The following is a 15,523-nucleotide window of genomic DNA, read 5'->3' as shown; positions in this document are numbered from 1 at the left end:
TTAATTTAAATAATAATAAAAATATTTATATGATTAACTAATTAAACATCACTATGGATGTGACTTCTAAAATGACTAATTTTAAAGTCTGCAATTTTTAATTATATAACATTACATTACAATTTAAAATATCTTTTACTCCAAATGTATTATAATTAAACTAAAAACTATTTTGTCTGCGTTATTAAAAATATAAATAACTTATATAATATAATTTTGTGACTACTTCCAGCCAATTTCTCAAAGTTATTATAAGTTATGAAGATTGTATTTATAAGATAAAGATTTTATTTTTAATTTATTAAACGTATTTTTATTTTGCTTCATTATACTATTTTTAAAGATTATTTCAATGTTCAAAACTTTATCTATACAACACCAAAAATTTTATATATATATACAGAGAGGGTTTTTAAAATATGAACTTAATTAGCAGATTTTCTAAATCTAAATCTTGTATGTACTACCCGAATTTAGGTGCTTACTCATAATAAAGAAATGAAAATTTCACTGGTTAATTAAGCTTTCAAATTAGGAACTATAAAGTTTCATTAAAAGATTTATTGGGTTTGGACCAAGTCATTAGGAAAGAAGGTGAAAAAAAAATTATAAATAAAAAAAACCACAAATAAAATGTAATGTCTCTTTTAGTTCTAAACTTACGAATTCATATATTAACATCTCAGCAGACTTATGCGTTACGAATTTATATATTGACATCTCAGTTGACATCTCAGCAGACTTATGCGTTACAAATTTATATATTGACATCTCAGTTGACTTAAGCATCGAAGTATCTATACTAGTAACTCTATCCACCTCTCAAAATTGGACGAACATCTTAATGAAGAAGATTGGATTAGAGATATTCCGTATTTAGAAATTTCTAAAGAGATTTGGAACACTAAAAACAAAAAACAATTAGTACACCTTTTGTGGCTCATTTTAATTTACCTCAAAAACTGTCATCACTATAAAATAGAAACTCATGTAGAGTGTCTTACTCTATTGTGGTTGAAAGTATCTGTAAAGTGGATTCTCAAATACTTAAAAAGGTTAAACAAATATAAGTTTAGTGTTTATAAGAGAAATAAATGATAGTCATATTACTATATTTAGATTTAGATTATGTCGATGATCTTAATTGCAGTATATTCTTGTTGCTCTGTAAACAACAAAAGTAAAATCTATGACAAGTACAAAACCCATGAGTGACAATTTACAATGTTTTGTGATTTGTCAGAGCATAATTCATTTAATAAGAAACCAAATATATGATAAGAGGATAAAACATATTAATATCAAGATAAATTTCATTTCATTTGTAATGTTATGATACAAAGCGATCAAATGGTAGAAAAGATTGTTAGTTCTGATACAACAAATGACAAAAGTTCTTCTACCTTATAATGTTTAAACATTGCAAGCTGTAATTGACTCTAGAAATTAATTAATTAACATCGCTAACAAAAATAAATGACTTGTAAAATTCAAATCATGATGGAGATTTGTTATTTATGACTTCAATTCTATTGATATATTTAAAAGTTCATGTAAACTACTTAAAATGTGCAGGCAGCATTTTATAACTCTGTCTTTTACCATTCATTATTTAACATATATTCTAATATAAATAGGTACACTTGCATGTAGAATACAATTCGCAAGATGAGTGAAGACAAAAGAATTTAATCCCTAGAGGGCCTTTTGAAAGATAAAAAATTTGTTGAGAATTCTTGGTAGTTTTGTTCTTAAGAAATAAATATTCTTCAAAGTTGCCACTATACTTTTAGTTATATTTACTTCAAATAAAAATTTACCACAATAACCATTCATTATACATAACATACATTGGGAACACTTTAATAAAGTTGATCAGCAATTACATTAAGTTAATCAAAAGCTCAATTTCATCAACGCTAGTTAAACTTGAGCTCTCCCTAGATTATCTAGAAAATTTGTCATTATGTTTTAAAGCTACCTTGAAATTTGGTAAACTCAGATTTGTACTTCAAAGCACAAAAGTATTTACTCCTAGTTGGAAGGAGTACCTCTTGATGGAAACAAATTCTAAACTGCAGAGTTGAATCAACCAAGGTCCAAAGCCACTCACCAGAAACTAGTTCTTGGTCATATCAATGCTTATACATACACATTAATAAATAAGTGAAAAACTAGTACTAAAGAACTGCAATAAAATGCTATGTATATAACTAACACTCAGATCTTAACCAAATAAGCAATTTTTTATTTTGAGATAAAACCAACCAAACCATTCTTGGAAATCATTCAACTATATTAGGTGTAAACAAAGAAAAATGGAATTGTAACAAGATTACTACACATACAAACAAAATGGAAGGTGTCAACAGCAGGTAAAGGTTTAACTTGTCCTAACAATTAGTTATTTTGTTCCCATTCTACCTATGTCAACTGTCAACCTTGGATGCAGAACAATTACACTATCATAACAACTTCCTCAAAGGCCCATACTCAATATGAGAAATGTCAGCACATACACTCCAACACACTTTCCTATTAGATGCAATTCCAGAGTCCAACTAAATAAGAATCTCATTTCCAATATGCTAGCAGCACTCTTCTACACTACAGTATGATATCTGATTTGACGATGATTTATAAATACCATAGAACTGTAGTAATCATGGAAACAGTAACAAGAAAAATGGATTAAATTCTCAGGTATAATGCACTCAAATGCATTACTAGTTAAGAAAAAAATTATCCAGACTGGAAAAACCAAAAAAGATATTCCAGAAATATATGAAGATAAAATGAACTAAGCAATATGCAAGCAACATCAATTGCACTGCGTGTCCTCAAATATGTCAGATGAAGGATCATATGTCGGTGGCCTCAATATTACAACAAATGAAAACATCAACATGAGCCTGACATCCAATGAAAATGCTACCTTGCAGCAACTAACTGCAGACAAATGCTGTCATAAAGGCATGGAAATACCTGTAAAATACACAAATGAAAGTTTGTACCACAAATTAGATGGAAAAATGAGATGGGTGCAATTTTCTTATCAACAATGTACTTTAAAATAAACAGTGTACAGCAAGCCTAACATCAAAGATAGATATTTTTACTCATGCAGTCAACTTCTGTACTTCTAACAAAGTGTGAAAGGACCCAATGATATTTAATTTTGTTGAGTTGTAAAATATAATTCTATGCAAAAATTATAAAATCTATATATTTGTCTTCTTGAGCATCAGGTATCTCTAGTTAACAGTTAACACTAATACCCTGGAATGCACTTCAGCAAAACTTCATTAAAATAATACCATCATGATTTGTTTTGGCATTTTTCAGTCATAATGCAACTATCGTGGTGAATTTTCTATCAGATGACTAATAAAATCTATCTGTCTATTTATCTACCGTGAGCATAAGATTCAAAGCTTCTAAAATTTAAAAACAATGGGTAAAATGAAAACGATATTGACCAATTTACTGTATAATTTAGAAGAACTCCCTCCTCCTACCCCATGGTGCAATGCTTCAGACCACATTCCCCTCAAATGCCTATCGTATGTTTTTTCACATCTAAGTAAATTCTATCACAAATATATATACCTCCAATACCAAGTGCAGATCATTTGGTAACGGTATACCCTACAAAATCTTCACACAAGAAAGCTCAACCTCTAACCAACAAAACCAAATGGTATGTCTATACAAATTGGCAAAGAAGCACTTTCAGTCTTTTTAAGCCATCCCTCGGTGAAAAACTAGTTGAAGTCTAATGAAATCTTGTTTGGATGAATTTCTCCGCAAAAACTTATAGGAGAAGAAAATAAGTAAATATGAATTAAGCTTCTCTAATAAATTAAATCAATTTGTGCACTTAGCTTTTATAGAACCTCCCTCGTTTAACTTATATAAAATCTAAAGTGCGTAGGTAGATTTTAACTTCTGAGATAAACACAATTTCTTTTACTTTCTTGTTTTCTTCTCCTATAAATGTTTATAGAGAAGTTTAACCAATCAGACCTTTGTCACCTCACTTAAGGTTCTAATTCACATGAGGTTTTCGATTCAAACTTCACTCTCCTAATTGTATACGAACATTAAAACACGAAGATACAAAAACACAAGAAAAAAGCAAGGGCTATTAGTGTGGTGTGCAACGACATTCACTGCCACAAATCTCATCTCACATTTCTTAAAGTCATGTCATAAATTCATAAGAACACACACCTTGAGGAACTAACGCCCAACCCATAGACTCAACAGACAAGCTTGACACTAATCGAGATGAAGCCACCGCGCTATGAAACGGCATCATTGAGTCCAAGCTTCCCAACTCCACCGGTAACCTAACCCACCAAATTACAAAGTTTAATTAAAACAAATGAATAAACACAATCACAGAAAAATGTCTTACATGTTTTCAAGAACGAAAGGGTAATGCAAAAAAATTTCCATTGGGGGGATGAAACGAAGCGTGAGGGAGACGTGGGGCTCACCGGAAAGTGCGAGAAAGGCGGCGCGAAGAGAGAGAAAGTGGATTGGAGTGAAGAGAGATTGAGGGTTTGGTGAAGTTGTTGTGAGCAAGTGTCTGTAACCGAGACGACAACCTACACAAAACCTTCGATGATGCCATTGTTGTGTTGAAGCACTACAAAGTATGAAACCTTCGCCACTCTATGCTATGTTTTCCCAGAATATTACCAATGCAACGACGCCGTTTCCCTCTTTATTGTATTTCTCTTTTTCTTTATGGATTCCTTATATTTTCTTTTGGATGAAAGACATTTCTAACCAAGACCTTGTAGAAATTAATTTTTAATTAATTAACACTGATGATTTATTCTATACAAATCATAAAATTTATTTAAAAATTTGTGGAAGTTTAATGATAGATGTTTTGGGTGTTTTCTATATTAGTAGTAATATTTTTAATATTTTAATTTCTGCATTACACAAGTTTACTGTTTTTTTAATTCATAATTTGAGAAGGCTTTCTCCTTTTATCATCTTTTACGCATAAAAAAGTGTAACAAGTATTTCTCTATAAAGAAAATATTAAATCTTATTTTCATTCTTCTTTACTCCTTCGTACCAAATTTATGTAGACTGAAAATTGAGTAATTTATATTATTTTTGGATTTTACAATATAAAGATACATTTTACATACATCAGTCAAAGATGTAATTTAGATTAAACAATTTAGAGGTTACAAGAATTTGAGATTAGTTTTTGAAAAAAAACACTTTTAAAAGACTTTTACTGATTAAATTATTTAGAAAATAAGTGTATGTATTACTTCTGTTTTAATAATTTAGATTTAGTTTTTGGTAAGATACCTCTAAATTGTATAAAATTAACAAAATATATTGTTTGCTTGGTCCATTACAATGTTGGTATCCCTTTAATTAATTCATGTGTATTTAAATTAAATTTAATATTATAATCAACTTGATCGTATCACACAACATATTCATTCAGTTCCATATTTGTTTAAAAATGGATCATCCATTATAGTTTTGATAATCAAATTCATTATATTTTATTCAATTATGAATCTGCAAGTCCATAGCTGAGATGTGTTTTATGGATATGGTCATTCGTAGTCTTATTTGGATACACAATAATGTCTTCTAAATGTCAAGATCTAAAAGCCTTTCTTTTCTCATTCTGGATGCGAAAATCCAAAATGCACACTACATACTTCTGGATACATCTGTAAGTCACTCTCTGGATCTCGATATCCAATAACAACTTCAAACCATTTGCAGCTGCAACTATCACACGAAAATGAAAATGCTTACTTGAAAAGACAACTCCATCGCACCTAAGACTAATGCCTTGGCCTCCACCACCACAACAAACTACTACACCACCACCACCTCCACTCAAAACACCTCAATTACAGTAGAAGAGCTCCTTTGTAGTTTTTGTTTGAAATAAAGGCGATAAAGAGAATTTAGAGTTTTAAAATAAATGTTGGGTGAAGATCACAATTGATCTCGTGCAGGAAGAATTACCCTCCTTTTATTGTGATTAAAGAAAAGTTGTTTTTTCTTGCACCATAACAAATTTCTTCCTACATCCCATCATTTTCGAAAAAGACTATTTTACTCTTTTAGAAATGACTTCGAGATTTCTCTCCAGAATATTTTTGGAACATATTTTCCAGAATATATTTTATTAATTTCAAATTTACCAATTCGAAAACAAAAAGAATGTGTTTCAGAAAGGATATTTTGAAATAATTTGTTGTCTTTCGGATTTCCTAATCCAAAAACACCCTTGGCTTACAGAACCTCTATTCTGAAAACATTTTTGCTTAGGGAACCCGATTCTGGAATTACCCAAAACTGTAAAAGGATATTTTCGATATTTCAAAGAATTTAGGGGTGCAGAAAGAAAAATGTGGGGTGTAGGAAGAAACTCCCTTAAAGAAAAGTTAAACCTTGTTTGAGCCCAACAGAACCCAAAGCAGGAAACTTGAATCGTGCTGGGCAGCTCATTCTATCACCTCTGCTTCCTTCACCGTTGCGTATTAGAAACTATTAACTGCATATATTCTATATTAATATATTAGTTCTGTTATACTATGCTCTTTTTGCCTATAAATCTCTTTACGAGTACCTCTCTACTCGCCATGGCGAAGCAAATCAGAAACCCTTTATAGGAATCAAGAGCATAGTACAACAGAGAAGCATGTCATCGAAATCGTAAAAACAAATCCGTTTATTTATAACCCAAATTACTTCAGAAGTTAGATAAAAATAATCATCGTTTTCTCAAGATAAAGAAAATGTCATCACATAAGCACAAGAAGAGATTAGCTAGAAAGGGTTATGAGATGAGTCTCTTACCTGTGATGAAGCCCGAACACCACCTAACGAGTAAAGAACAAGTATTATGCATTTGTCACTTTCACAACAATAGACTAGACAGTCAATCTAAAACACACGCTAGGAGGCCATGCCGAAGTGAGTACAATAGCTAAGCCTTAAATGCTGAAGAATTATCGGGTGAGTACTAACTATATAATCAAATTATCAACATTTGGAGAAATGTAATTAAATTAAGCTAGATTGTAACAAAACTACAATTTATAATGCGCTCTAGTTCAAAGCGTAATTTCTCTTCATTTGAATACAATAATGAATGAGGAGGAAGGTGAAGGGGAAAAAAACTCTAGAAAGGGGAATTAGGTTACATTGCTTCTTTTATGAAATTACAAGTCTGCAATTTACAAGTTACGTCGAAGCAGAGCAATTAATTCAGATCCTATACTTGAATGACCGGAGTAGAAGAATAAATTGATAACCGAAAAAATTGATCCTATTTGGACTAATTGGTGGGGCTGGGTGCTTGGCAGTTGACGCCCACTTCATTGAAGCAACATAACGAAGAATGAAAGTGTTTTTACAGTTCAGAGTTGTAGCATACCTTCAAATATTCTTCCACAGTTATCTAAGTTAGATTCCTTTTGATATCTATTTTTCAGGAATAAGACTACCACCAGGGAACGAAGATGTAGAAGTAATGCTGCCCGCAGCTTTGGCAACACCATTATTAGTGGTTCCCTGCTGATGATCTGTCTCAGTAGTACTGGCATTTCCAGTGCAATTGTTATTTGGTTCCTTTTGACTCTCTAATTCACTTCTAGCTAATGAAGAACACTTTGTTTCTGAAATTGGAAATAGAAATTAGAAATTAGCAACATCAAACAATAAAGTAGGTAATGCAAAAAATACACTAGGTATACTTGGTAGAGTATGTATAACCATAAATAAACATTTAACATCTACCGAGACAAAGAAGGAATCCAGCACATCAATTTTGATTCTTGGAGCACAGAAATAGGAAATTTCAAAGTCATTTCAACAGCCACAGCTATATAAAAGCAGGCCGAACAAAGCATTAATAAACAAGAAAGGAACAGCTGGTTAATCTGTTTATCTTGATGTACACTTTACATCAATAGACACCACCATTTTCCATCCGTGAGCAAACCCCGTAACTTTGATGTGAAGTGAATATTTTTCAAGATTAGGCGTTTAAACACAAGCTGCTGCTGAGAAATCAACGGAATATGAATAGATTGCTCTTAGCAGTGGGGAAAATATAATGTGCAGGGATGTGATATAACTAAGGTATATTCTAGGAGGAATAAGGTGGTACGAGGATCAAGCCTCAAGGCCGGGAAGCAACAATGAAATCATGAACAATATTCATGCTAGGGATGTGCATCTGAATGAAATGGATGGACAGGGTGCCAGAAAGTAAATGGATCAGAGGAGATTCAGGTGGGAAGCGGAGCATAAGGGGTAGTAAGTGAGAAAGGGGTAAAGCCAATGTAGAGCTATTTTTCCTTTCTTTGCTGTATTTCTTATCTTCGTGAAATTGTACACTGTCTCTGGACTGATATTGGTATCAGACTCAAAAAAGTCAGTTTATGAATAAAGAATACAGGTTTAGCTTTACAGAAGTACAACTAAAGATAAATAAGCTAACGGAAAATAAGAAAACGGTTATTGCGATTGTTGTCAATGTTATTGGGAGGGTGGCTGTTACTTGTCTAAATTGAAAGTTGACAAGATTCAATTGTAACAGCACCAGTGATAAGAATGGGATTTTATGAAAATTTTGCAAACAAATTATAACTTAACTCAGATGAAAGTATTAACTTACCATTTATTTCTCCCATAGTGATAACCCTATTGAGAAAGTCTCTAAATTTTGTCAATACAATCCTTTCTTGCTCGGCATAGACCTCTGTCATTCCTTGTCCATATTGCGGTTGTGAAGATGTGTTGCAGGCATGCGCCCTTGATCCAATAGGGGAGGCAGAAGTCATGAACATTGTGTCTTGCTCATCGCACATCAATGCTAAGGTTCCAGGAGACATTGGCCTCCCTTTTGGGACATCAGCACCATCTGAACAAGAATTTTCTGGGCTGATTTTATCTGTCTGGTTTGCACTCAAACAATCATCATCAGCCATAGGTTTCTCAACATTAGCTTCCTTTTGGTTTGGTAATTGCTCTTGAGTTGAAGAAGCAAGAGAAGTTTCTGTGTGATCTTCTCCATGCTTATCCATTAAATTTTTCTGGTCTATTCACAGTAGTAAAAGTAATTGGTCAGAGAACATAAGACAATAATGTGCAGTTGTAAATTGATAATGCTAATCACTTGGTAGATACATAGCAACTGGAATCACCAATTATACACAAAACTATAAATGTTTTTCCCACACAATCTTTTCTTCTAGTACATGTAAACTCATGGACCACATGTATTAGAGCCTGTTTGGTTGTAGGAAATATTTATTGTTTTCAATTTCTTAATTTTTTACTTATGATTATGAAAATGCAACATGGCTTTCGCCATTTCCAAAACAAAACTCTTGAAGCAAAATAAATGAAATTTTTAATAATTATTATGATAGAAACAGAATATATAAAAAGAAAACATGTACATAAACAAAAAATTTCATTTTCACGAATTGTTTCCTAATCATATTTCTACGGAGAAACATGAAAAATTTAGATGAACTAAAAGGTCACTTGGCAGAATAGAGGTTTATAAGGTGCTCAAATTTTTCAATACTCCAGCATCTTGAGGATTGCACTTCCTCCCTGATTCCAAAACTCACCAAACAACTATCCAGTTGCAAATAACATCAGCATATGGGCAGGGTACCAAACATTTAGAGATCACGTAGAATTAATTCCACTTCAAAATAAATAACTTTTAATTAATCGCACTTCCTTTTTTGCTTTCCCATTTCCCATGAAGGAAACTATTGTTTGCAGGTACATTATCAATTAAATCAGGTCGAATTCTGTAATTTATTATTTAGCTAACTAAATCCTCAAACTAGTTTGATGGCACATAAACAACATGGTGATAAATAAAATAATGAACTTTACCTTGGCTGAAAACTTGTTTGGTTTTCATTTTGTCATGCACTTGAAAAGCAACAAATTAGAAAGTCTTATAAGATGTAACAATTCAATTTGAGCATGTATAATGTTCACTCATTATATGAAAGAGAAAAAGCAGGGAAAAAGTGGGGGACAGAAAATCTATTCTCGGCCAATACCACACTACTCATAAAGAAGAAACAAAAAACAACAATGATAATACTTTCAAAGCATATGATGCAATTCGTAATTGACAATGTAACATGTCAATATACCTGTAAATGTCTTTGCGGCTTGTCCCGATACTAGCACCAAAACTGAGCAAAGTTCCTTCAGGTGTTGTGGTTGTATGATGTCTGCTAAAAGAGACCTTCAACAATAATCAAGTTAATGACTAAATTAAATAGATATATTTTCAATTCATAATATTTAGCCAGTCCTACCTGTACATTAATTTTGAAGGACCTAATGTTGATGGTCCAACACGGGCACCTGGAATAGGTGACAAGGATGAGGACGGTGCAGGGACTCTGACATTGTTTGCCTGGTGAACATTACAACATTAGTGGATATGGATTAGATAAAAAAGTCACGTTATAGTTTTCACTCTAAAAAGGCTAATTTGAACTTGCAACTCAAGGAAGAACTTTTTCTAGACCCGATGTCAAGTCATCGTGGTATTGAAGTGAAACTTTCAGTATCAAAGCAGCAGAATTGATTTGCATTTTTTCATTCACAATTAAAATAACAAGTTGACATTGTTATGTGCCTCATTAAGCAAATGTGATACTTAAGACATGAAATCATCACACCCTGGCTAGTCTTTAGGTATGGACTTTCCTGATGGGCTTGAGTCAACAAATGGTGCTTTCCTTGAGGCCAGTTGACATGGATGGGGCAACCTAGACATGGTAAAAAGCAACCAGAGAAAGGCTTACTCTAAGTGAAACCCTAAGCCTGCAAAGGAGTCAAACTCTGACTAGATATACAGAATGGCCATAGTGAGCACGGGCTTTTGAATTAATGTAAGATATTCTAATATCTCACAGAGCAAATATGGAAGCATATTGTGATACTTAGGCCTTGAGGCCCTCCTGACCAATAGATTAGCTTTGAGATGGGTTTTCCTCCTGGGTTTGAGTCGTACTAAAAACATTGGAACAAATCAAAGGAAGCATATCCCTATTAAATAAAGACTAAATCAAATTTAAATGCAACTTTCACGTTTAATTTAAAAATATAAACTGCTATTGCACAACTGTAAATATTACAGTAAAGGTAATATTAAGCGAGTGTAAATTGTAAAACTGCACTAGCTTTTTCTCTTCATTTCCCCAATTTAACTGATTTCCAAAGTTAAAATAAACCTTAAACATTATTAACAAATTTCACCTGTTGTCCCAGCCTGCCAAGTGATGGATCCTTGATGGCTGACCCAAATAAGAGTTCTTGACCTTTTCTTTTCTTTGATATTGGTGGTGATGAAAAGCCAGAGGAACCAATAGCTCCAGTTATGGCAGCATTGGCTGCCTGCTGAATATACACCATGTTGTTGTTTTGATCTCCATGGAACAAAGCCTGTCTCTCTTCACTACCCTCAAAGTTTTTGCAATCCATGCATTTACAATTTTCAGAACAAAGAATGTTGGCTTGGAAGCACTCACAGTACTTCTTGAGGCACCCAGATTTTTTACAATGGCACCCCTTGTTGTGCTTTCCCAATATCAAAATTTCCCCAGCATCCTCCTGCATTTATTTTGATGTCAAAAACAATTGAAAAGTAAAAAAAAAAAATGTACCACTTTTATCAGTAGTAGAAAAATTACTAACTTCTGAAGAAAAATAATTTGTTTACAGTTTTACACTTTAGAGCATATATAAGTGAATTTGTCAGCTGTTTTAACAATTGGTTACTGTCATATAAAATGTTTATACCTTAAAAAGCCAAGTTTGTGTCGACAAATGAGACACGTGCTTGAAAAAGCTCACTTACCTGAGCCCTGAGTATGCTTGTGTGACTAAATTTAAGAAAAAGCAAATAAGGAAACTAAAATGAAATGTAATGATTTCATTGACGCAACATTTTAGGAGATAAAAAAATGAATTATCTAAATTATGGCTTGTTGAAAACAACATCAACGGAGTGATATGTAGGGGATAGAGACAATTAATGTAACAAATAACGATATTTAATATACAAGAAAATTGCATATTTCTACAAAACTATAAAACCCAAAAATGGTTGAGTCATAAGCAAAGGCATGATTCCATAATTATGAAATGATGCACTTCATGGAACTTAAAATTATGCAATGGGGAAAACATGTACACAAGCAGAAGTGACCTCCAATTACAATAAAGAAGCTTTGCATGTAAGTACACAATGAATTTAAAGAAAATTAATAAAAGATAACAAGATAAATGTCTAATCAATAAAAAAATACCTTAAATCAATGCTAATGATCCACAATATAAAACATGACACGCAACACTAACAGTTAAAAAAGCTAAACCAACCACATACCCTGCTATCACGTGTTCCATGAGGGCTGCTTGCAATTTTCGGCCTGAACGCATTTGGATTGCGTTCCAAAGTAGCTTCCACCGCTTCTCGTCTTGCAGCTTCATTTTCCACATTGTTATAACAATTTACACAGTTGCAACCATCACAATAAATTCCCGAAGCAAAACATTCACAATATCTGCGCAAGACATTTCAAACATTAGCTCCAGATAACTTACCATTCCATCCAACAAGTATCAAAAGCACAATAAGAAGATGACAGAGAAAGCTAGAGTATTTCACTAACAGCTTCAAGCATTTTGAATGTTTACAATTGCACTGCTTTTGCTTCTTGGGAGTTGCTTCTTTAATTTCAAAGCCAGGCCTCGGTCTCGACTTTGGAGATTCTGGTTTCCTGAATAAAACAAACTTTAATTGAAGACCAAAGCGCAAAAACCCAAACACCAATTCAATCAGTCAACAAACACCTTAGCTAGAAAAAATAAAATAAAATTCAATTCATATTAAATTAACCAAAACTAATAATAATAATAATCATCAGTCACTTCCTTTTCATTTCCCAACCACCGAACCCCGAAACCAGAAAGGAAATTTCCTATCCAAATCTTCACAAGCTCTGATTGCAACTCAACTTCATAACTAACAAACAAACACCGCGCATGTATCATACGCCCAAACAGAAACATCAAAATCGAAACTTTACTCACAAACTCACAATCCCAGAATTTCCAAAAAATTCAGACATTTAAAAAAAAAAACACAATTACACCTTCCTTTTCTCAGAAATCTGAAATTCCATGAGAAATGAAAAAAATAGAAACAAGAACAGAATTCAAGAACTCACCCAACCCTGACGGAAGCAGAAGACGGCAGCGGCAAAACAACCGGTGGCTGCGGCGGCATCCCGCCGAAGCCGGTGAAATCGAGCTGCCTGGCGAGCTTCTTGGCGGGAACCTCAGACGGCAAAAGCGCATTCGCGACGACGTCGTTAGTCACAACATTCTTGGGAGCACAATCACTCCCCTCACCCTCCCCTTCCCCCATCAAAACAATAATTTAAAAAAAGTAACAACCTCACTCACTCCACTCACCGATTATCGACGATAACATCAACAACAATCAGCAGCAAATTCATCAAAAATTAAGTTCAAATTCAGTGGTTTCAGATCCAAAACACCACGCGTCTGCGCGTGCAACTCTGGAATCAAGACAATTTGATCCAAACACCGACACAAGACACAATAGATAGAAAAAAAGAAAGAAGAAGAAGAATAACAAAGAGAAGAAGAAGAAGAAGAGTGTGTGATTAGGAGAAGAGAATAGAAGAGAGGGGCTTCGTGTTTCTTTCGTTGGTGGTGTTCGCGTTCGCCCCTCTCTTCCTCCCTCTCTCTCCCAAGCTTTTCAAATTCAATTTTCGTAAATATTCAACGGCCAGATCTCCTCCCCCTCTTCATCCCACGCTCCTCCGTTAAAGTTCCAATCTCGCGGCGCAAATTCATAGAAACCTCGCTCCTCTTTCCTCCTCTGCCCTTCGATTCAACTCTCCTCCAAACTCCTTTTTATATCACTCGTTCACGGTAGACACGTGTGCGTCTTCTATCCAGCGCCTCTCTTTGCTTCGCTGGGGTTAATAACAGCGGATTCCGTTTTGGGGTTAAACCTAAAATGTAAATAAACAGAGAATTTGGCGCTAAAATAAAGTGGTCCCACCCGAGTTGTTGACTTCCCAGTGCAATTCTTTTGAGCTAACTTCACTATCATTTCATAAACATGCAACACAGGTAAATTATAAAAAAAAATGCAATTTTAAAGCATTTAATATCCTTTGAATTTAATTAAATTGAGATATAATCTTCTATTTTTATACGTGAAAAAGTCTAAATTAATTTACTTTTAAAAATCGGTTACATTCTGTAACAGATAATAAGTGTCGTCAATAAATATTTCATATTTATGGTATGATAACTTTAAAAAATTGTAACACAGTACTTTTTTTCCTTTTTCTGGGAGGAATTGCAAAAATTGGTAAAGAAAATGAAATGTGATTTATTTTGTGGGTAATAAATTGAAAAGGAAATGACATGTGTTATATATTTTTGTGAGGAGGAATAGATGATAAATGTGAAGGGCACCTGGGTTGTGAATGGTGGCCCTATGGTTTTGAAGAGTTTAAAAACCTACATTTGGACCATGAAAGACACACCACCACTTCGATTAGCCCAATATGAGCCAACATGAGACTTCATTGTAAAAGTCAATACATTATTCGATTCCTTTTTAGGTGAGAGTTCCAAAAGCCACCATCATCATCATTATCCCTTTTCAATTACTTTCATTATCATCAAGAAAATCTCATACTTTGATCACCATACAAACGGCTTAATCTAGATGCATTTGTACTAATTATATATGGGAGAGAGTGTCTTCAGAGAATTTGTTTTCACTTTGTCATTCTAATTTTTCCTTTCCTTTGTTTGTACTTTTTTTCTTGATCACTCATCTTTGAAACTAACTTTTGGTCTCTCGGTATGTGAGGTGGTATCTGCAGGAACACTCGGAAGATCAAGTCAGTATTTATGTTAATTATCTCATAGAAAAGCTAAAAACTAAACTAATTTTTTTATCTATTTATACTACTTGCTAATGGACATATTGGGTCGGTCACATCATTTTAATTCTTCTATTTATCTCTTATTAATTGATTTTTGTACTTAATTAATTTTATTTATCTTTCATACGCTGACACTTATGTGTTTTTTCACGTAATATTTCTACTAACATTCGCATTTGTTATTGATTTCTTTCGGCCTAAACCCTAATCCTGATTCACTTATAGAAAATGAATCTATACAATTCATTACCATCAAGAAAATACCATAATTTGATGACAATACAAACGGCTCAAATGTCCTTAATCTGGATGTACTTACACTAAGTGGGAAAGAGTGTCTCTAAAATTTGTCTTCACTTTGTCCTTTTAGTTTTTTTTTTCTTTGTTCGTATCTCTTTTCTTAGTCACTCATTTTTAAAATTACTTTTGGTCTCTCGGTAGGTGAGATGATACAGGTAGGAACACTT

General features: G+C 33.3%; 2 protein-coding genes across 3 annotated transcripts; both read right to left on the bottom strand.

The window, feature by feature from the left end:
• Window positions 1–2,660: 2,660 nt before the first annotated feature.
• Window positions 2,661–4,766, bottom strand: LOC137812865 (uncharacterized). The gene is made up of 3 exons (XM_068615099.2): window positions 4,503–4,766; window positions 4,234–4,352; window positions 2,661–2,985 (listed from the first exon to the last, which is right to left on the bottom strand). The coding sequence occupies exons 1-3, from the start codon at window positions 4,637–4,639 to the stop codon at window positions 2,966–2,968; spliced, it is 276 nt and encodes a 91-aa protein (XP_068471200.1). The 5' UTR covers window positions 4,640–4,766; the 3' UTR covers window positions 2,661–2,965.
• A 2,287-nt stretch (window positions 4,767–7,053) lies between these two features.
• LOC137812872 (protein tesmin/TSO1-like CXC 5) lies at window positions 7,054–13,934 on the bottom strand. Of its 2 annotated transcripts, none has more exons than XR_016518908.1 (8): window positions 13,290–13,828; window positions 12,732–12,839; window positions 12,446–12,623; window positions 11,314–11,667; window positions 10,365–10,465; window positions 10,197–10,277; window positions 8,687–9,109; window positions 7,054–7,682 (listed from the first exon to the last, which is right to left on the bottom strand). XR_016518908.1 is itself a non-coding variant. In XM_068615106.2 (8 exons), exons 1-8 carry the CDS (start codon window positions 13,487–13,489, stop codon window positions 7,489–7,491), a joined length of 1,653 nt encoding a protein of 550 aa, XP_068471207.2. In that variant the 5' UTR covers window positions 13,490–13,934; the 3' UTR covers window positions 7,054–7,488. The 2 variants fall into 2 exon arrangements, 1 of the variants encoding a protein (XP_068471207.2); XM_068615106.2 differs by having other exon boundaries at window positions 10,197–10,291; window positions 13,290–13,934.
• Between the last annotated feature and the right edge of the window lie 1,589 nt (window positions 13,935–15,523).

The sequence above is a fragment of the Phaseolus vulgaris genome, chromosome 2, assembly GCF_051622355.1.
Source record: "Phaseolus vulgaris cultivar YP4 chromosome 2, ASM5162235v1, whole genome shotgun sequence".
Taxonomy (NCBI): Eukaryota; Viridiplantae; Streptophyta; class Magnoliopsida; order Fabales; family Fabaceae; genus Phaseolus; species Phaseolus vulgaris.
Note: the sequence above shows the minus strand (reverse complement) of the source record. Positions and strands in the feature narration are given on the sequence as shown.

Bases quoted from the DNA above. Each gene is read 5' to 3' on its own strand.
- LOC137812865 (XM_068615099.2), bottom strand. From the start codon at position 4,639: ATGGCATCATCGAAGGTTTTGTGTAGGTTGTCGTCTCGGTTACAGACA. The intron at 4,353-4,502 runs GTGAGCCCCACG...TTGGTGGGTTAG, and splicing joins CGCCTTTCTCGCACTTTCCG to GTTACCGGTGGAGTTGGGAA. The intron at 2,986-4,233 runs GTGTGTGTTCTT...TGTATTTTACAG, and splicing joins TTGGGCGTTAGTTCCTCAAG to GTATTTCCATGCCTTTATGA.
- LOC137812872 (XM_068615106.2), bottom strand. From the start codon at position 13,489: ATGGGGGAAGGGGAGGGTGAGGGGAGTGATTGTGCTCCCAAGAATGTT. The intron at 12,840-13,289 runs GTGAGTTCTTGA...TGTTTTATTCAG, and splicing joins TCTGCTTCCGTCAGGGTTGG to GAAACCAGAATCTCCAAAGT. The intron at 12,624-12,731 runs GTTAGTGAAATA...TGTCTTGCGCAG, and splicing joins CATTCAAAATGCTTGAAGCT to ATATTGTGAATGTTTTGCTT.